This window comes from Mya arenaria, chromosome 3, assembly GCF_026914265.1.
Source record: "Mya arenaria isolate MELC-2E11 chromosome 3, ASM2691426v1".
Lineage (NCBI taxonomy): Eukaryota > Metazoa > Mollusca > Bivalvia > Myida > Myidae > Mya > Mya arenaria.
In genome coordinates this window covers 16,371,643-16,393,674 of record NC_069124.1, presented here as the reverse complement: position 1 = coordinate 16,393,674, position 22,032 = coordinate 16,371,643, and the positions used below count along the sequence as shown (strand labels likewise).

General features: G+C 33.8%; 1 protein-coding gene across 2 annotated transcripts in view; it reads left to right on the top strand.

The window, feature by feature from the left end:
* LOC128228917 (coiled-coil domain-containing protein 87-like) overlaps nucleotides 1-21,926 on the top strand; it is a 31,108-nt gene extending 9,182 nt beyond the window's left edge. The window contains exons 10-30 of one of the 2 annotated variants that reach the window (XM_052940464.1): nucleotides 413-484; nucleotides 834-924; nucleotides 2,507-2,558; nucleotides 3,217-3,397; nucleotides 3,967-4,101; nucleotides 4,703-4,803; nucleotides 5,447-5,510; nucleotides 5,711-5,812; nucleotides 6,249-6,365; nucleotides 6,745-6,908; nucleotides 7,290-7,341; nucleotides 11,680-11,700; nucleotides 12,717-12,902; nucleotides 13,555-13,730; nucleotides 14,637-14,761; nucleotides 17,204-17,318; nucleotides 18,183-18,396; nucleotides 18,698-18,812; nucleotides 19,676-19,737; nucleotides 20,767-20,847; nucleotides 21,214-21,926. In XM_052940464.1, coding sequence (XP_052796424.1) covers nucleotides 413-484; nucleotides 834-924; nucleotides 2,507-2,558; nucleotides 3,217-3,397; nucleotides 3,967-4,101; nucleotides 4,703-4,803; nucleotides 5,447-5,510; nucleotides 5,711-5,812; nucleotides 6,249-6,365; nucleotides 6,745-6,908; nucleotides 7,290-7,341; nucleotides 11,680-11,700; nucleotides 12,717-12,902; nucleotides 13,555-13,730; nucleotides 14,637-14,761; nucleotides 17,204-17,318; nucleotides 18,183-18,396; nucleotides 18,698-18,812; nucleotides 19,676-19,737; nucleotides 20,767-20,847; nucleotides 21,214-21,384 — 2,397 coding nt within the window. In that variant the 3' untranslated portion in view covers nucleotides 21,385-21,926. The remainder of the gene's footprint in view (nucleotides 1-412; nucleotides 485-833; nucleotides 925-2,506; nucleotides 2,559-3,216; nucleotides 3,398-3,966; nucleotides 4,102-4,702; nucleotides 4,804-5,446; nucleotides 5,511-5,710; nucleotides 5,813-6,248; nucleotides 6,366-6,744; nucleotides 6,909-7,289; nucleotides 7,342-11,679; nucleotides 11,701-12,716; nucleotides 12,903-13,554; nucleotides 13,731-14,636; nucleotides 14,762-17,203; nucleotides 17,319-18,182; nucleotides 18,397-18,697; nucleotides 18,813-19,675; nucleotides 19,738-20,766; nucleotides 20,848-21,213) is intronic. The other variant, XM_052940465.1, reaches the window with a different exon arrangement.
* Nucleotides 21,927-22,032: the final 106 nt, after the last annotated feature.

Sequence of the window (22,032 nt, the reverse complement as noted above, 5' to 3'; positions counted from 1 at the left end):
TGTTTATTACCTTATCTGTTTTATAAAGACAAAGTTTAGAGATAATTTCATTGCTTTGGTGGTGGTGTTGTATGCTGGATCATCGTGCAAAACTTTAATTATGGCTATGGATAATCATTTTAGATATTTAAATTTAACTTGGTAAATATGTTACTACCGGTAGTGAAGCAAGGTCCATATCTTTGACATTATCGAGTGGTTATCTGGTTTATCAAGTGATGTTCAATTGATTAAAAAAAGACAAGGATCATAAAACCATCAAAGTATTAGCTTTTTTGAAAGTTGGATTCCTTGTGAAAGATTTTAAAATTAATGCTAACCAAAACGTCAATGATTTACTCTATTGTTCTGTTTTATGTTCATATAAGTAGCTTTCTTTGGGGATATTTATGTATAAAATCTTATTTTTCAGATTGAAACCAGTCGACCAAAATCAAAACTCAAGCGTTTCCGATTTAAAAGCCCAGAACATGAGGCTAGGAAGGTGAGTTTTAATCAGTTTAATAACGTGAGATAAAAGCAATGTTGTACTTAGTGACATAGGATAGTCATACATGTATAAAGCTTCTTGCACATGTTAAAGATGACACTATGCTCACTTTTATAGCTACATGTAGTTCTATCAGTTTAGCTGACATATTTTTTAATTCCCCAATTTGAAAGTTTGGACACCGTTATAAGATATGCCCCTGGATTAACTGTGAAACATGGGCAAGCATTTGGCGCTAATTTGCTGTGCCCTTGTTACTAGAGGTGTTCCTGCATATTTATGTAGAGTAACTAAATACATGAATTATCTGACAGTTTTCACTGTTAGTTCTGGTACATTTCAGATAATAGCGAACATGCCGACCTTGGACATGACAAAGGTGTCTGAGTTGGTGATGGACCTGCCGGAACGGGAATTAGGAACCCCATCAGAGGGTAGGTGCTAGCTTCATCATGTTATAATTGTTTTTTTCTTTGAAATAACTTTTGCTGATCAAGTAATGACACTATGGTCATAACTGAACAAAAAAAACAACAGACCTCATAAATATTTTATATTAAGTTGACTTTAAGAATTAAGTCATTTTTCATGCTTTGCTCTGTTTTCTTTAACAAGTTGATAATTGATGGGGGATGGAAATAAAGGATGTAATTTAAAAAAAAGCTGTTCAATTTTAAACATTCCTGGATTTCCAGATTGACGCCAATTAAATTTCATTTATAAACCAAACCAAAAAAGAAGAAAACAATATCAATGTGAGCTTTCATCTGCATTTATTATTTCGTACTTTAAACATTATTAGGTCGTGTCGTGAATTGACATCAAGCATATCTATGTTTCTTCAATTTACTCATTGTTTTTGCCTTTTTCAGTTTCTGGTAATTATATCCTACTCACATGTTTATCATATTTTTGGACGCTCTTTAAAGATGTTGATGTCTATTTTGCTTATGTAAACATACAATTTACATGATGTAGAGCCACCAAGTAGTCAAATGATAGCCCCGGACAAACACACACTCAATTGTGGACTCACTTCTGGATTCAATATTTTCTGCTGTTATACAAAGTTAGTTATTATCGAGGGCAGTCATAGTCCAATACGGAGTCATAGCAATTGTTGTAAAATACATGTTTAATCCATTGTGTCCCTATATACGAGGGTTGTCTGGAAAGTTTTAAGACTGTGTCTATATTTCAAAACATTTTTAATATAAATCAACAAACAATAAACAACTGTGTAATTGAAATTGACTCTTTCTGAAAACTGTTCACAATTCATATATACTACTCCTTCTGAATAATAGATGCCAAAATGTCACGTCAAAAACATATGACGACAGTATGACGTCAGCTGCATCACTGCGAAATTTATTGAAGCCATCTAACTGTAGACATGTTTGTAACGATCAACGGAAGTAAAGAGGTATTTCGAAGATGTACGAAAAAACTGCAACGTTGACGTCACACACGAAGCAGCATGCTATTATTAAACACGGTGTTCGCAGCGGGATAGCTCCTACAAATACTATTACGGGATAAATCAAAGCCAACATGTTCAAGGGCTTTGGTATTTCGCTGGCATTGACGTTTTAGTGACGGGCATGGAAATGTGTGCGACAGACCGTCAGTCGTGAGTGAAAGTGACGTAAATTCAGTGCGAGACAGGTTACAAGAAGACCAGCGGAGGACAGTGAGGGAAATCAGTGACTCCGTTCAGAAGAGAAAAAAAAGGACAGTTGTTCATAATATCATGGAAGAGTGGTATGGACAGATATTCAAGCAAGTGTGTATGTGTTTGTAGTATATTGTTGAAACTTTCAGGATTTGTTCATATGAGATAAACTTGTCAGCTGATAGAATTTTAAATGCATCCTAAGAGTGGTATGTTTTTTTATGAACGCAGTCTCAAAACTTTCCAGACAACCCTCGTATTGCTCTTATTTTCAACCAGAACATGCCCATAGGGATTTATTTTTTGTCGGTCTTGAAAGAAGAAATTAATTATTATTTCAGTTTCTGAACATCCTCCATCCAGATTGTCAGACAAGGAATCCCAGTCCTCAGGGTAAGCTTTTAACCTTTTTTTCAGCTTGTCTGTAATGGGGCATTTTTTAGCAACATGTTTTGTCATAGTGCTGATGTTGACTTAATTGTTTTTTTGCAAAAACTTGGGCCAAAGCTAAAAATGGTTAAAGAATATTAACATGAAACTTTTGTGCATGTGTTATATATTAAATTATGCTTATATGTGGCAAGTCCAATAAGTCTTTTGGAGTTATGTCGCTTGAATGAGTGAGAAAAACAGTTTAACATATGCATCCGGCATCTGGTTTTGATACTCTTGTAGTCAATAATTCATGTGATTTTAATCTTCTTGTATATGGGTCCATTGTCTTCTGAGCTGCAAATGCTCATACAATAACGGTACATGCAATATTATATAGATGCCATCCCAAACCCAATATTTAACAAAACTACAGTATCTGTAATATGTATGTTTAATTTAAATGTAAAAGTCACGGTCACTTTATAACAGTAAATTAATGTAATTAATGATTGTTATGTACTTAATCAAATAATTTCATTGATGTGGACCTCATTATGACAACTTGCAGCTTATAGCTGCATTTTATAGCTGAAAGGACGTTCAAGAAGCTATTTGTGAAATGGAATCTAGTAGAGGGGTTGGAATTTGATACCATTTCAATCATTTTTACATTCAGAATCTCAAAGGAGACAGTCTCAAAACAGAGGGTATTGATGAAGCGTTCCAACTCATTGCCGGAGTTTGTGGGAGGGGAAACATTGATGGAAGAGCTTGGGATCAGCGAGGACGTGCGTGTAGACGAGCTCGAGCGACATGAGGTTCGACTGCTACAGGAGATGAATAAAAGGGAGAATCAGGTTTGTTTACTTTTACTGATTATGGTATTTAAGTGTCTTGTTGAGTGTCTGTTGTCTTGTAGGCTTTGTCCCTGTAGGTTCCTTTATATGATTGAGAGGGTTGATACTCAAGTAAATTGTTGCAAGATGTTTAAATATACAGAAAAACTGTTTCAACTACAATATGCCATCTTTCCCCACTGATAAGACGGGGAAATTGGGCCCTGATTTTATCTTGAATTGAAAGTGCTAGATTTGCTTCAAAAATCGACCTGTCTTATAAACGAGTCTATACAAAAATCACCAGATTTTAAGGGCAAAGTTAGGGGGTTGTCTGATAAGCGGATCGCTTTATCAACGGGAAATATGGTACCACCTTTAATACTATTGATATTCAATGAAATTAAGCCTGAACATGTTGATTTCATATTGATTGTAAAAAATGGTCTGATAGTGCAGTAATAATCTATTTCCACAATATGGAGATGATTACCTCTCTTTTCTGCTGTTCAAGATGGTTTAACCAATAACTGCATTGAAAACTCCTTCATTAATGATATTTCACAATGTCATTTAATGTTTTACCGCAGGTAAAAGTTGAGGTTGCAAAAAAAACACCGCGTGAGGAGGAGAGACGAGAATACATAAGCGCTGACCTCGCTCGTCTGCTCGGCAAGGCGGAGGAGGAAGTCAAGGCAGACGAAGACATGCCCCCACTTTTGCAGGTGAATATCTGTATATACACTCACTGTCGTTAAAATAAAAGTTTGGTTAAATTAGTCTAAATTCATTGAGTTTTAGAACTTTGATAATGCTTTTCTGGTTTGGTATTATTCTTAACCAGTTTTGCAAGCATTAAACCAAAATTGTGCTAGGCTTGTGCTAGTTTGACCCACGATATTAAATGTGTTAAATTAGTTGGAGGTGCATAGAGATCGGCCATTATATTAGTAGTGCAATGTGCTTACAGGCTTTATTCATACGATTGATGGATAGAGAAATTGAAAATTGATTAAGACACAGCTCATTAACATTAAACTTCCCTTATATAATTCATCCATGACCTTCACAATATCCTGGCAATCACACAGAGCCGGAAGAAAGGTGGTCATAATGTTGCTTTTGAAAATAATATACAAAGGGAATTTACAAGTTTTATCTTTACAAATTTATTTTTAAGCTTTTTAATGATACAGATTTCCATTTTTCCAGGAGATCAACCTAAGCTCGAAGCATGGTCGTATGAAAGCTTGATGCAGGAATTAACAAATTTTATCAAAACAATCCCAATGATTAAATCACTGATATTAATTTCCTTTATGCCAGGCAATCACCAGGAGCTCGAAGCATGATGGTATGAAAGCTAGGTTGGAGAAAAAGATGAAGGAGCTGGAAGAAAAAGAAAGGAAGGTTCATGAACAGAGGAGGTATGTATTTCTGGGTGATGAGAAATAATAGCAATTATTTTCTGAAAATAATTCTAATTACTTTACTTAGAAATACTTTCCTAATTATAAGACGCCTTCTATATCATTTGGTTTTTCTTGGATTAAATTGTTGTAACCATGTGAATAAATCTTGCCTGAATTTCTTAGAATTTCTGCCTAATGATAAAATCACGCGAGAGGTCTTACACTTTGTGTGACTCTGGTTGAGCGGTTGTTCAATTCTAAAACTTAAGACTTTTGATGCCATATTATCAACTAACAAAATATCAAAAGATCATTACATTCAGTTAAATATTTAGTGTCATTAAAATCAAACTTAACAGTTTTACTTGCAAAACCAAGTAAACTTTGCCTACACTGGCCAATAAAGCTCTTAGTTTCAACTAAACACTCAAAAAATATTGATAAACAATAAGTGCATTGATAAGTTCTTAACTTTCTAAGAAGAATATTAGCTTCTTATGTGAACATTGTACAGAAATCTATTTATCGTCTAAACATTTACAGTGATTTTGCATTGATTTCTATTTCAATTTATGCTATTTTTATATCCTGTATATGCATCTTGTTAAATGTACTTGGAGCATTTTCTGTCACTTTGTGGAATTAATTCTGCTTACAGCATTCCTCTACGAGAACCCAAGCATGCACAGCCAGCTACAGTGAAGACGAAAATGCCTAACAAGGTCTGCTTTGTGTTCAAATCAATCTTGTGTTCATATCAATTCTTTTCCATTTTACAATCAGAGCTTTATAAGTATACCACACACTTGTTAAACAAATCTATTTAGATGACAAATAAAGCAGGAAAATATAATCATAATTTTAATTCTTTAAATGTTTGTAAATTAGACCTGAAATGTATCAAGTTTATTTTTTTCCAAAGATGGAGGTTCGAGCATCAGATGTGCGTGTGTCTGAGCGTGTGTGTATGTCGTCCATAACCTTGGACAAATATGCCACTGTCTACAATGACCTGAATGATGAGGTAGGTTCTTTACTGGTTGAAGACCGACTGGTTTACAAGTGGTAACATACTTGTGACCAATAAACGACAGACTGGTTAGAGTTATAACTATTGTTGTGACTGGTTTGAGATAAAGTCCAGAAACCTAAATTATTTTATTTAATTTACAAAAGTGTACGGAGAAGAACTCTATAAGCTATGCTTTCGTTCCAATCCATTTCAATATTATAGACAACTTGTGTATATGTGCATATTCTGTGTAGTTTGTTTGTATATGTTGAATAAAATATGTTTAATTCAAAAGTGTAAGGCATAATTTCAAAATATTAATTTGCTAATTGACCATTGCTATTTTTCATTCTTTTTTATTTTATGTTTTAAATGAAGAATGAAAAAAAAATATCTGGAATCCAAAGGTAATGGTAGAAGTTTCATGCACTAAAATTGTGATTTTTAGATTGATGCTGCGACGGTTAAGCAACTGGACCGTAACCTGTTCCTAGGTGACGAGATACGTGAGGTCTACCATGAGATTATGAGGACAATACCTGCACAACACCTTGAGCTGGATGATGTGAGTACACGCTTTTTAGTTTTCAACTTGTAAAATTGGTTTTATGTAAAAAGTTTATCACATGGGAACAATACGTGAACTGCCAAATACCTACAAGGGTATGATTTGATTTTTGTACCAAGAAAAAATATTAAAATGTTGTTTTTGTCAGTGCCATGGAATCAATGTAGGTCATATTGGTGATGGTTTGATTTAAACATGATATATTTTTTATATATGATGGAAATCAAGCTTTGTTTTATTTTGCAAAGAAGTACCAAAGACCAACTTAAGCTCACCCCTGTACAAATAAAAAAAGAAGAAGTTTGAATGGAAGAGTTAACACTATAGTCCACTTTAAAATCTATTTGGTTTTATTGAGTGATTGTTTTCTTTGCAGGATGACAATGTTGTCCCATGTGCAGACTCAGTGAACATGACAGGAACCATGGCGTCAGCCTCATTGGTGCGTAAACGCTCGGACCGTGTCATCAACCCTATCTTCACAAAGGACCAGATCAAGGCCCCGTGGGGAGAGATGGACCCTAAACAGTGGGTCAGAACGTAAGTCCAGAAATATCTCACCACTTATTGGAGCTCAAACTTGATACGTTGCCTCAGCATTTGACTTGGATTATTTAAAAGCGTTTAAGAAGTGCACCAAACAAGAGAATCAATATATAGAGGATATTTGTTTGTTCTGGTGTTAAATCACAACATAAAAATTATTTTAATGAGTGAGAATCAAGAGCTATTTCTCATGAATGTCGTAGTAACCGGTAGGGTATCATGCATATATTGTTTTAATCTAGTGTTATATATCATATATAATGTGATAAAAAAAGTAAGTGCAGCATGACATGGTATACTTATTGTGTGAATGTAATAGTTTTTAAATAAAGTCCTAAAACTCAATGCAAATGACAATCTTCTTCTATATTTCAGACCGAACAATCCACCCAAGAATTTCCAGGGCGAGGATGTGTTCGCACCTCTTGTAAGTGTTCCAGTTTTGTTTTTTTACGTCACTTTAACGAAAAATACTGAACTAAGTTTACTTTTCATTGTGCTGTATACATTTTTCGTGAAGATAAGTAAAGGTTGCCAAGTTTGTATGCTTTTTAAGCTTTCAGAAATTTGTTACCTTACTGTTGTATTTTTATTATTTGAGTTCTAAAAATGCACTTAATAATTATGAGAACCGCAGCAATAAGAAATAGTTCTTATTGTAAATATGACACAAGTAAGAATTATATCAAAATGTTCCTGTACTAAACAAAAACAACAACCAGATGCACAAATTGCATTGAGGATAATGAATGTTTTAAAGAAAATATATTTTAAAAAAAAATGGGTACATGAAATGTCATATTTACAGTAAGACTGACTTTTTCTTTGCGCAGCTCATGAATAGTTGCTAGAAATGCTTTCTTGAATTACCAGAGATTGATTTAAGCTCTTTGTTCTGAGCTAGATGTTATGTGATGAGATTATTTTTTAATTATAAACTGTTTTGTTAGGACGGTATAGAGGTATGTATTAGATTTGTGCATGATGGCCAAACTGCTTATCAGCTGTGACTAAGAACATTGGCAATGGATATATAGTCTTATTTACTGAAACCTTGGATGGCAATGGATTTAGCATTGGAATGTACTGAAAAACATGATATCCCCATCTTGTATATACTGCAAACCCAAATCATATTATTTTCCTGTATAATATGAACTCCATATACTGCTTTTTCAAACCAACGAACAGATCAGGGGCTATGACCATGAACAGTCTCAAGTCTGAGTTCAGACTCAAGTGGCAAATCTTCATTTCATTCCAACTTTCCTTTAAGTTGAGTGTTGATGATGAAGCTTGCTGAATTTATTGCTATTTGAAATTGATCAATTATTTACATTTAATTTTGTAAAACAAATGGAATAAAGATGATTCTTTGATATGTAATAACAGTGCTTTTCTGAGCCTGTGTCTAGACTCAGACTTGAGACTGTTTGTAATCATGGACCACTGGAACATGAATGAAACCTGCATGTTTGCTATCTATTATGAGCTTGTCTGGGGTTTTTTAAGCAGAAAAGTTGAGAAATTTTAGTAGGAGGGGGTTGGGAAATTTGACCTTCGCAATAACTCATAAAACATTTAAAGTATGACAGTGTTCTCAATAAGAACCGGCTGCCGGCCAAAATGGACATTTCAAATGGCAATAGGGCCGGTTCAAATTTGGAAAACTAAATGAATTTTCAGTAGAATAAGTAGAAGCTGGTCGGTTACTTTACTATTTCAGACGGTTCAACCAAAACTTATTGAGAACCCTGTATGAAATGAAACTTGGTTTACATTGGGCTTATTGTTCAGAACGTTGTTAAAGTTAATAGCATGATTAACTACATCTTTGGTATATTTTATATGTAAACTACTATGGTGTGCTGATATATTTAAACAGAACATGTACAGTTAAAAAAGTTGTCTCAAATCTCGTTAGAAACACTGCAGATCACTTTATCATGAGTTTCTGGTTCGGAGAGAAAAATCCGACACAAGGAGGAGGTTACCGGCCACACAGCATACCCGACGGTCATATTTTTCGATCCAGACTGGAATAACACGATTGAGTTAACAATTATGACATTAATTATGTTGTTAACTTTAACAAAGTTCCGAACAATCGGCCCCTGTTGCCTAACAGACAATATGCACATGTTTAGCATGGCAGGCCTATCCTTCTGGCATTTTAAATTGTTGAGGAATGTCCGTTTTGCTTGAAACAACAACAACAACAGACGAGTTTGGTGATCGCTTGCGATGCTCTTGTTCTGAATGATAGATTGACTTTGCTTTTGGTCAACTGTGTGAGCCTTTTTGATTTATTTGTGTGAACAATCTGCTTTAGTGTTTGTAACGGTAATAGTGGTTTCATGTAAAATTTCAATTAAAAACCTCCCACTGATATTTAACAGTATACTGATTGAATTATTGAGGTATATTGAGGTAGATACTTAAAGACTTGATTGCAAGTACTATTGAATAGAATTTGTACATGTATGTCAATATAAAAGAAAGTGTTATGTATTTAAAACAACATTTCAGGCAAGTCTTGAGGAAGCTTTGAAATTGGTAATGGAGCTCTGTGTACCGTACATCAAAATAATGCTTAATATTCTTTTTGTGTCCTAATTAAAACAATCATGTATTTCCCTTTTGCATTTTTATTTTTTTCCGTTTTTATCCCTTTACCCAATAACGGTATATTTAATGTCTTATAATGTATGATGTTAGATTTATGTTAGATGTAAATGTTATCAATTTGATCATGTTGTCAAGAAATTTATTAAAGGGACTTGTTTACATTTTGAAGGGTCAGAAATAAAAAAAATAAAAAGGAGTATTAAACTTGAAGAAAATGCTTGTAACAATTTTAAAACATCATCAAAAATTCAGAGTAGCGATCTTTTGTTAATAATTAGTTAGAAATGTAACAGAAAATGCTCTGTTTTTACTGAAAATTGAATCGTTATAGACTTTGATTTACATTTTTTTTTTTCAAATGTTTAATTGCCAGTTGCTGTTTGGTCATTGTTAGTTAAGTTAAAGTAAAATAACTAAATTTCAACAATTTAAAAAAAAAATATTGTTGCAAACATAAATCTTTGGTCAAGTCCCTTTAATGATGAATGAAAGAATAACAAGCTGTTGAAACCCACTCACCATTGGTTTGATTGTCTTCACATTACCTTCGTTTGGGTTTCTTGAAGTGATATTCAACGTACAGAAACATGAAAGAAAATATAGAAGTTGATAATAAAATTTAATATGTAAACAATGTAAGATACTTTTTTCATAAAAACGGCCATTTATGCAAAAATATGATTACACAGGTATTTTTCCTTTTTCTTAATTATATAATTATTGTTTGTTTTTTAAAGAAGTAAAAAAGCTGCATTTTAATGTAGTATACTTGTCATCATTTTATAATTTTTAAGGAAAAAAATCTTACATATTTGTATAAGAAAAGGTGTTTTATTATTTCATAGAATATTGAATGATATTGGTGATAGGTAATTGATCATGTGTTAATGCATATAGACAAACAGGTAAGACATTCATGACTGTTTTTCAGACCCCAGTCCAAGAGTTGTTCAATATGGTAATGTGTGTAGACATATGTTGGAATTGGAAAGAAAGTGTCTGGCTTGATATATGTCAGCGTAAACAAAACAAATGTGGGCTGTCACTGTCATGATAAATTTTGTGAGACTAAGACAGTTCACAAGTTGAAGTTACTTTATGAACATAGGGGCATAGATGAGTTTCAATTATTTAACATCCTCTTTGGATGTTTTGACCAAGGAGAGGCAATCTACATCCTGTATTTGTATCTGCAAGCAAAAAATATAGAAGCACAAGATTGAAGATGTCATACAGAAATTTTATGATGTTTTTTTTTACTTGATGGCCCACAATACTTATTTTTGCGCTTTACGATGTTTGTTGCCTTCTGGACTTTGTAGAGTTTAAACTGCCTTGATTGAAGTTGGTAGAACCTCTTTGTTCGAGGAAATGAGCTTCAGTTAACAAAACTTGCTTTTTCAGGTTGAAGACTGTTTGAGGTTACTAAAAATCATGTTTATTGACGTGAATGTTGATTTTGTGCTTTCAGATATTGTGTGTTAGAGATGTTTTGTAAAAATCTTTATGCAAGATTTGAATGTTGTATTTGTCATGCTCACCGTCTAGTTGTGATCGAGATAGTGTGTTGTTTTAAATATCCAGAAAAAACAGAGCACTAGCGCGAACAGTGGATGATTTAGAACTTGTCATTTGATTAGCACATGAAATTTACAAGAGACCAGCTGCTAAATGTTACAAGGTAGATGATGCTGGCCATGAAATGAATATGCCTAAATTTCAGGGAATGAAACATTGGGGGAAAAACCTTGACAAACAAATGCATCTTGTCTTGGATTTTTTTAAGTTGTTTGTCAGATGATGTGGTAGTAGGAGAAATTATGTACCTCAATAACAAATTTTAAAACAAGAAATGCTTTATATATAACAGTTAGAACATATTGTGTCATATTTTAATGAAAAAAGGGGCGAGCTAAACGTCAGTAAGCTCTTTTTAGTCACTGACTGAGATAAGAAGCATCATGACTGTTTAATAATTTGTAAGTTGCAATTGTAAATGATTAATCATTGGTGGCCAATAGATGATCTCATTGGCTGTAAATGTAGGTTATAATCTAAAAATAGCTATCGTTACATGGCTCGATGTTCATTGAATATGTCGTATTCACCTTGCTAATGGTTGTCTACATCTGTTTAGTTTGATTTGATTCCAATCATTGTAAGTATGTGTGACTCACCACCGCGTTATATGCAATGGCCTTGGTTTGACACCGTTTGGGCTTTTTGTAGAGATGCATTATGTAGTTTTGTGCCCATGACACCCTTATTATTTCAGGCGTTTCTTCTTCATTTTATATTATAAAACTGTAGCATATAGTTATATGTTGTATACTACTATGTTTAATCTTTTGTATGTTGTGATGTTAATTTCTGTTGGTATGATTCGTAGTTCATCTGTTGTTGAAGAATTGTTGAAGCATTTGTGTCCCTGGCAACAGAGTGGCACAAATACTTCCAGGTCTTAAGTTTAATGACCGTTCCAAAAACTCACATGAAACCTTAGTTGTACAAGTATTTCAAATAACATTATGCACAGCCAAAATATTGACGAGTTTCTCCCTCTAGACTTCACAAAAAAACTCTTGACTAGTGTTGACAACCTTTGCGATGCTCCGTTGCTGGAATTTCAGCGTCAAGATTTTGTTGCGTTTTGTATGTTTTTGCTGTATGTTTGGTGATGTTTTTTGTTTGTGTGTATTTTGTGTTGTTTTGCTGCACATGAGTATAAAGTTATTTTTACTTCCATGTAATTATCTTATTACATATATATTTCATCTTTGTGCCAAATATAAATCAAGGCCGAAATACAAGCTTGCATCATGTTATGTGCATGATCACATTGCCTTGCAATTCTTTTTACATCAATGTACCAAATATTTACCCACCACATATGATATCAATTTTGTATTTCAAAATATGTGAAGTTTATTCAAGTATTGAATTAATTTCTGAATAAATCATTTAAGTTAAATTGATTTTCTACATCTACCATTGTATTGTTGTATTTCTCTTCTTTTTTTTCAAATGTGATTTTGTTAATTTTTAGAGATTCTCAGAATTAATTTTCAGATTATATTGTACAATATGGAAGCTAAGACACTACAGGTAATCCTTGTTATAGAGAATATAGTAAAAATTTGTAAAATAAAAATAGATTTTTTTTTCTCACACTAGACGCCGAACATGGACAAAGTTCATGAGGTTTTGCGTAACCCGTCAAAGATGTCGCAGCTAGTGACGGCGACGGAGGAGTTCCCATCGTATGTGCAGGACAAGGTTGCTCGTACGTACGCCTCGTGGCTACAGTGGTGGAAGTCGACCATCACCAGCGATGACTACCTGAAATATCTATCTACTCAGGTGAGTAAAGAGCTCACTAAGTTTATACTAATTTGTAAAGGCAAATATCCCTGTTTTGTTATAAGAAATAAGGACAGTCTGATGGATAAGCTGTATTTCACCCATCACTGATACACATTCTGAGGCCCTCATAGTTGATTTTATCCAGATATATTAAAAAAAAAATTGGCACATCTTAAGGCCTATGAATTTCAAGGAAGTTAATTCTTACTACTAGGAACATCAATCCCAGGGATATTTTCCTTTAAGCTGGATTGTGAAGAAAACTGATGGATTGTAGAATCAGGCCTGTTTCTGCGGTAGAAACCGGTACTGATGTCCAATATAAGGGGCCATAAGAAACTTCCCATGGTTGGGTTTAAACCCACGACCTATTGCATTAGTTGACACCTATACCACTGGTTCATCCTCACATTTATATAAACATTGAATATTATCTCAACAATAGAGATCAGGAAAATTGAGATTGGAGGACTTTTGACATTGTGAAGAGTAATTCACTTTGTGGGTACAGTTTATTAAGAAATCATTTAAGTGTAAGAAATTTTTTAGTCCCAAATTTCAATATCAAAATTGTGGAATGGGCATCATCAGCTCAATACTGTCTTTCGGATTAAGCAAAGTACAAGGTGATATTTTTCTTGTATTGCAGGAGACTGACTACATGGCAGCCGTGTTCCATTTCTATGACTCAGGCGAGGACGATGATGATGAGGATGATTTGGCGCCAACAGGATTGCCCGCGACCCTTGGCACTACGGGGCATTTGTCATACCTAAAACCAGCTGTGAGCCGAACAACACATACCAGCAAGCAAACTGAACTCAAGTATGGCTCCCTGTTTGTAGTAGGGTTTGATTCTTCTGTAGATATTTCAATAATGCCTGCCTGCCACTGTAGCAATGGGAGCCTCGTGCAGCCTAGTGGTTGTCGGCGGGTGATTGTCAGTGGTGGTCAGCATTGGATTATATTCTTGAACATATTATTTATTGATGAAATATATTTTCTTTATTATTCAATTGAATGGATGAATGACACCCAGCATCTTAATGTACAGCATGATGATAAAAAAAGTCATTTAAGTAAAATTGGTTATTTCAACGAAAATGAAACAAAAATACAGTTGAAACCCGTTGGCTCTTACTCACCCAGACGGGCAAAAATACCTCAACCTTTGGGAAGTTTGAGCAAAGCGTGAATGATTACATTCATTTGAAACAAGTTGGGTCCTTAACATCCAGTTTAAGTCAATGAGGAAATCGAGCAAAGCATGTTTAAGCCAACTGTGTTTGATTCTATTGCATGTCGATTATAGAGCTTTCAGTAAAGCTAAAATTTTGGTGTTTTTAAAGGGACAGGTTCACATTTTATTGGGTCAGACATCGAAAAGAAATTTTGTTTGAAAAGTGAACAAAATGCTGTCTGTGTATGTTATTTGCGATAAGTATTGAAATGTTACTAAGATAAAGCGTCATTGTACAAATAAGAGCTCATTTGTTAACAAATATTGACAAATGAGACATAAGATGCTCTATATGCTGAAAAGCATTTGTAATGCAATTGAAAATAAAATGAAGGCTAAAGATAATCAATTTCTCTTTCAACAAGTAACTCCAAGTTACTGTTTGGTGTTTAACCAAACAAATTGCCAATATGAAATATAATTGAACCAGTCCATTTAGATTTGTTGTCACCTTCTTGCATGATATGGTATCTTTATCTAACCTTTTTCAGAGAGAAAGAGAAGAAATTGGAGAAAATAGAGGAAATGAAAGTCCAGAAGTCAGAGTACCAGGAGGGGTTCTGGAATGTGAACAGTGTCCTCATGGGCGGGCTGGGGAAGGAACCAGTTATTGAAGGTATGGGGTGGGGATTGAATGGTAGTAATTAGATGGGTGGGGATTTACAGTAGGAGTTGGGGGTTGAAAGTAGGGCCTTGGCAGAGAAACCTGTCATAGATGGTAGGGTACAGGGAGTGAAGGGAGGGGCTGGGGATTGTTGATAATATAGATCACAGTGTATTGGAATGGGCTCTGAAATGTGAACACTGTACACATGGTTGGGCTGGGGAAGGTACCTGTAACTGAAGGTATGGGGTTAGGGTTTAGGGTTAGATGTGTGGGGTTTTGGCAGGCGAGATTGTACTTTGGAAGATTTACCGTATGTAGAAAAATGAATAGCAGGAGGGGCTCTTTAATGTGAACACCATGCTCATTGGCGGGCTTGTGACAGAACTTGCTATTGAAGGTGTGGGCAGAGATATCAGCAAAACTTCTCAAACATATGAACATGTTAAGATGTAGTGAATGAATTTGAAACATTACTAGTGAATAGAAGGTAAATTATTAATCAGCATCACAATTTTTACATTATACATGTGATTACAAAATGAAAAACAATCTTGTTACAATGACTTGATACCTATACAGATGTAAGTGTGACAGATGTCACAAAGCAAGGTTCTGGCCAGGTACTGATGCAGCTATCATTACTAGCTGAGATCCTGAGGGAAGGAGGTATATGTGCCCTTGTTGTGCTCAATCTGCAAAAGTGACCCTTTATGAATAATTTAATTCAATTTTCTCAATTACTTTATATAATTTATGTGATAGATGCAAAGAATTAAAGAAGTACCAGAAAATGTATAAATCTGCAAGTTGATACGCCATCATTCAAAATTGATAAAAGATTTTTGTCTAAACATTCAAAATTTTGACATGATACCCATGACTTAACCTCTATTTATGGAGTCAGTGACATTGTTTATTGAACGCCAACTTAGTTCTTGGAGGGAATCTTTCAAACATTTTGCACTCCTGGGCATATATGGTGGTTACAGATGAGAACTCACTGTGATATTGTTGTAAATGTTTTATTCTTTTACTGCAGACTTAGTTTCCAGTTTAGATGTTTCCTTTTATCATGGGCAAGAGTACACAGAAACAAGCTGTGCTTTGTGCAAGCTAAATTGACATTCATAAGATTCCAGTAGCGAAATCTGGGGTGGTGGCATGTACCTTTTTTTTCTAAATTTTAGTAAAAATATCACTCAGAATTCACTTAAAAGCATCATTTTAGATCATTTCTTAGAAAAAAAGAGTGTCATACACGCAAAATAATTTGGTACTTAAAACAGATTTGAATTTTGAGCTAAACTTTGAGTTCATGATACCAAGCTGTACTCTGCACATTTTTGCTGATTTAAAGGAAAGCTTGTTATTCTGTGTTTTCTGTCCTTTTGTTTTTTTGGAATTACAAAACAAAATAATGTTGTGAATACATTAGACTTTGATTTTTGTAAATGAAGCAAATGATATTTGTTGTATTTGTGTACATGAATTGTCCTAATGTATTCACGTGATATATTAAGTTTCAACAGTTAAGCATCCTTAAAGTTTAGTTAGTTCGGTTATTTGTTAAAGGGACTAGACACCAGATGATACAATTGCAAGAATTAAAGAAAATTGTTAAAAACTTACATACAATTGATATCATTGTGTACGACCCATTGAATCTTACTAACTGATGTATCACATCGCTTACGACAAACGTATCTTTTGCAGTTTTTGCAAATTTCCAATTAAAAATTTACTAGGTTTGTCTACCCCGTAAATACCAGTCAATTTAAAAATAATGTTGGTATATGTATCTGTACTAATCGCGTGACTTTCACATGCTAAATATACACACTATGAACTGGTAAACTATTATGCGCTATTTTAAACAGGTAAAATCAGCTGAGACAGTGACAAAATATTATTTTAATCATGTCAAGGGATGCATTATCGGCCTCGTGCTACCCCTTTTGACAGTTTTAGGCTTGTTTTGATGAATTACTGTATTTGCCGGTTTTGGGACCATCTGGTGTCTAGTCCCTTTAAAATGTGACTTATTTCAATATGTTTATTACCTTGTTCATAGACATTTCTCCTTTAAATTTTAACTACCCTCACACTTGAGACCTGTAGCCAGCAGCTATGTTGTCAATTTCCAGGGAAAAGATGGAGAATTAACTGTCATTTTTTTGGCTGGGTTTGTTTGTAGATTACAGGAACTATGCAGACTAAGCAGTCTTTGTTTAAAAAGCACACAGTAAAGATCTTTTTTCTTGTTATTTGATTGGAGTAAAAAGTAAGTGAATAGCTTGAATTGAATTTATGTGTATTATGATATCAGCTTAATCCTGCACCATAATTATTCAGAAAATAATTTTTGATTCTGTATGTAAGGTCCCTCTGTAACACTGTGGTAACTCCCTGACTGTACATGTGTACTGGTAGTTACATAATTGTCTTTTACAGAGGAGGAGGAGGAGAGCAAGGAGAAGCCACGCTCTGCAGACACCCAACGCTCTGCCAAGACGCTCCAGGAGAGAGCAGCTGCTCGCCACTCAGCCAAGATGGACAAACCCAGGCAGTACGGAAAGCTATATAAACTTGCTTATTGCTTTAACTAGTTATATTTTTTACACAACAACATAACATAATTTATAATTGACCTCTTTAGTACATTTATCAGGAACCATGTCAGATTTGGTTTCTTATAATATTTGTACAAATATTGTATAAAATCCTTTACATCAACAATCAGCAATTCTTGTTTTAAAATGATACATAAATATATTTATGTCTACAACAACCTGGACAATCAAAGCATAGCCAAAATCGTATGTAAACAGTTTTTCTCTGATATAAGCTGCCCATGTGCCTACCTAAACTATCGAGATTTTTTTATCAGAATATACGAATTTCTATGAAATCTATCTTCAGGCATTTGTATAAATATTTGCAACCAGTCAATAAGTGTAAACATTCAAAACCAGTCAGCAAGTATAAACATTCAAAATCAGTCAGCAAGTATAAACATTCAAAACCAGTCAGCAAGTATACACATTCAAAACCAGTCAGTATTAAGTATAAACATTCAAAACCAGTCAACCAGTGTAAATATTCAAGACCAGTCAGCAAATATAAACATTCAAAACCAGTCAGCAAGTATAAACATTAAAACCCAGTCAGCAAGTATAAACATTTAAAACTTTCAACTATTATAAATATTCACAATCAGAATAAATATTCACAACCAGTCAACCAGTATATATATTCACAACCAGTCAACCAGTATAAATGGTCACAACCAGTCAACCAGTATAAATGGTCACAACCAGTCAACCAGTATAAACGGTCACAATCAGTCAACTAGTATAAATATTCACAACCAGTCAACCAGTATGAAGTTTTATCTATGTCGAATAATTTATGTCTCAATCCACCTCAACAGAGACATCACAATGTCACGCGCCTCCAAGGTTACAACTTTGACATCGGCCAGTAAAATGGAGACAGACCGCTCATCAGTGAGCGAAGTTGAGGCACCCCCAACACCCCAGGAACGGCTGGAGAAGGTCTGGACAAACCTTGAGATGCCAGATGGTCTCAAACTTGACATGGCCATTAAATACAGCTGTAACGAGTTCTTCATGAAACTTGCCCAGGTATACAATGATTAAAAACAGTGCTATTGTTATTTATAGTTCTCAAAATTAATCTATTTAACTTCCTTTGTCTATAATAATGAATTTTACAACTTATATGAAAAGAAAAAAAAAACATTAAAGTAACGAACAAAAAAAAAGAAACCAAGGATGTCTGCTTGTATCTTTAAGCATATGAATCTTTGCAAAGAAATGTTTTTGGTTTTCATATTAAACAGAGTGACTTAATCGTTACATTATTACTCATTTGATGTTGAAATGAATCCTTATCAAACTTTTTAATTTTATATCTATTTCCCAGGCTATAGAGCTTTGGGAGGCGGTAACGTCCAAGATTCTCAGACGGGAGGAGTTACTGGTCAAGCTGGAGAAGTTTGAGCGGTCAGCTTCGGACCCTAACAGATTCTTTGAAAAAGGTTGGTGATCAAACCGGGAATACCTTTTCATTCTCTTTGAATTAGCTTAGCTCCTAATTAAAGCTGCACTCTCACAGATTGAACATTTTGACAACTTTTTTATTTTTTGTCTTGGAACGAGCCAATTTTTGCAAAAATCCATGGAAACCAGTGTTATAAATATAAGACTGCTGACAAAAATTTAAATCGCAGATTGTCATATTTCAGTTAAAAAATTAATGTTTTATGCATTTCTTTTAAACCGTTAGTAACGGTTTAAGCCATAAAACATTAATTTTCGAACAGAAATATACAAATCTGCGATCTGATCTTTTGTCAGCAAATAAATGTCCAGATGTCTTATTCTTGTTTGTGGACAAAAGTAATCAAGAGTTGGATTTTGAAATAGGCTTATCAGCAAAGAAATCACATCAGGGCCTCGTGAAGCGTGCCTTAACTATGATCATGAAACTTGTAAGGGTATATTTCACTAGTGGCATAATCATGGTACCCCACGATTGAAATATTCACTTCATTGTTCGTTAGGTAAAATGTATTGTTATCTGATACTGAAACAAACAATTTTTCTCTTTATAATATGCCGTAAGCTTGAGTTACAAATTATTTTATTACATTTTTTTTATAAAAAATGATTTGGAATTGAGACTGGGCTAAAATTTCAAAACAGGGAAAAAATCAATTTCATATGTTCACTGTTTCAAACAGTGAAATATCAATTTTATTTCACTGATAAATCTCTTTAAACAACCGGTAAGCATATAATTAACCCATGTGCACACTGTTTTTATAAGACAGGGACAAAAAGAAACATTCACAATGTGGTTTGTCTTGAAAATGATTGATATTAATTTCTTGTTCTGCAGGACAAAAGAGAAGCTCTGTCCAAAGACTGAAAGAAGCACAACAAAGAAGCTACTACTACAAGGTAAAACAAGAATACTGTATCTGTCCTTATACATGCACATGGTCTATTTGAATTGAGTCAAACATATTTTATTGCATGTCAATACATTTACACAATATATGATGAAGAAAACAAAAAAGGAACAGAATCAGTGCAGTGTAACAAAGCTTGCGTTCATTTAAAAAGAACATGAAAAGGGATTAGGCCATGAGTTTTACGGCCCTTTACCCATGCCATGCTCTCAATAAGGGGCAGGCGGTCTTTTTGTGATTGTTTTGTATTATTCATGGAAAAAGCAATGTTCAACTTGACTGAAAATGTAAATAAAAAAAAGTTTATCCTTTTGTTACATTGTTTCTGCCACCATTTTGTTAGTGCGACTATTCAGAGAATAAGGAACACTATTCTATTCACTTTGCTGTCAGCATTGAAGTCAGTGTCACACCTTGGTTCAAGATTTGTATGCGTGTCACACCTTGGTTCAATATTTGTATGCAAGTCACTGTCAAGGCCATAGCTCAGTAACCACTTGATGTATAAGACTGATACTTCATACAAAGATTGCCAACTATCAAACAAACTTAACAATCAAGTTTGAAGACTTTTACTTAGCATCAAAACTTGATGTGTGTCATATGATGGGTCTTTTAAATTAGTTGTTCTTCTTAGTTAGGATATATTTTGGAATGTTGCCTTTTTTTGTAAATTGATTTTAATGAAAACGTAATATTTATGTTTGTTACACTTATATTTGAAAAGCTAGAAAATGGTTTCGGTCATAAGAGCTGCATCACACAATTTTTGGCCTTTGATTACAAGTGTTTAATAATTTAATTAGTGTGATACTTTATTTATATCATAATTGAAATTGGATGATATATAGCGCTAAATACATAAAATGTTGCTATATAGCTAGGAATTTTTAATCACTTCATTTATGATCTCATAAGTTATAACACTAGTTATATATAAAATATATAATAACGTTTCATGATAGTGAAGTCATTAATGATATAAATATCAATATTGAACTAAAGCTCTGTGTTACAGAGGATCGATGCTATCGACACGGAGATCAAACATGAACTGGACTACATCAGGTCCCACTTCAAGGACGTTATAACCTACAAGGTGAGATATAGTGCAGAACTGTTTAGGCTCGAATTCATAGTAGGATATAGTACATAACCAACCATTAATAATCAAAACAACAGATTTTTTTGAAATATTGATCAAAGGTTATATAAACATCTAAGAGAAAATATGCTTTTAAAAAATGAGAAATTATATTTGATTTTTAATACTGTACTGTAAGTTTTGATGTTATTTGGTAAATTGAGTTGAAGTTGTGATTTGTCTTAAGTATTTTTCTGATAATGGGGCCTGATGATATACAGTGTGGTAAATAACGTCAATTTTAGTTATCACTATATTTTTGTAACATAACATGTATTCTCAACTTTTCTACAATAAAACACACTCTTGTAATTTACACAGGGTCGCCCGTACATGGACAAGATGAAATGGGATCGTATCGAGATGCTTCACTGGCTGCAGGAAGAAAGGAAACAGAACGCCATCCAGTACGAGGCCCTGACAAAAAACATACCGTTAAAACCTGCACAATTAGAACCTATTCCATCACTTTCTGCACAAAAAGTAGCATAGTGTGTGGAAGAGTGCATTTATAATAGAGGGGAGAACAGAAAAGACTTATGACTGTGATATGTTATCTTTTAAAGCATTACAATAAAAATAAAAAGGGGTTGGAATAAAGTTCAAGAATATTATTCATATATTTATTTGTTAATATTTATTTAAACAAGTGATAGCAACATAAAACAGGAACAATTTGTGAAGTAATTGTTATAAAAGCTGGCAGGAATTTTTTTTCTAGAAATGGAAGGCTACTCTTTTTGTAACTTCATTTTAGAAATCTTATCTTTAGACTGTGATTTAGTGAAATGCATTCCGTCCACCTTTTTGTGCGTATATTTCTACATGTTATATAGCATGTTTAAATTGCTGAGAAACACATTGTTAGAATTGTTTCCTGTATATATTTGTTATGTACCTACACTGCTGAAAAAATTATAACTGCTGAAGTATGTTCCTAGAATTCAACAAAGATTGAAAAGCTAGTGTGTGATATTTAAACTTTGTTGTCCTTTATTGTGTGTTGATTATAATTAAACTGTAAAAATCAGAAACATTTTGGCTATTTAATTTAGGAAATTAGGAAAATATACCATGAAACATGAAACCATGAAACATCCTTGTTATTCAATTCAGTTGGGATTTATTGGCAGATCGTTA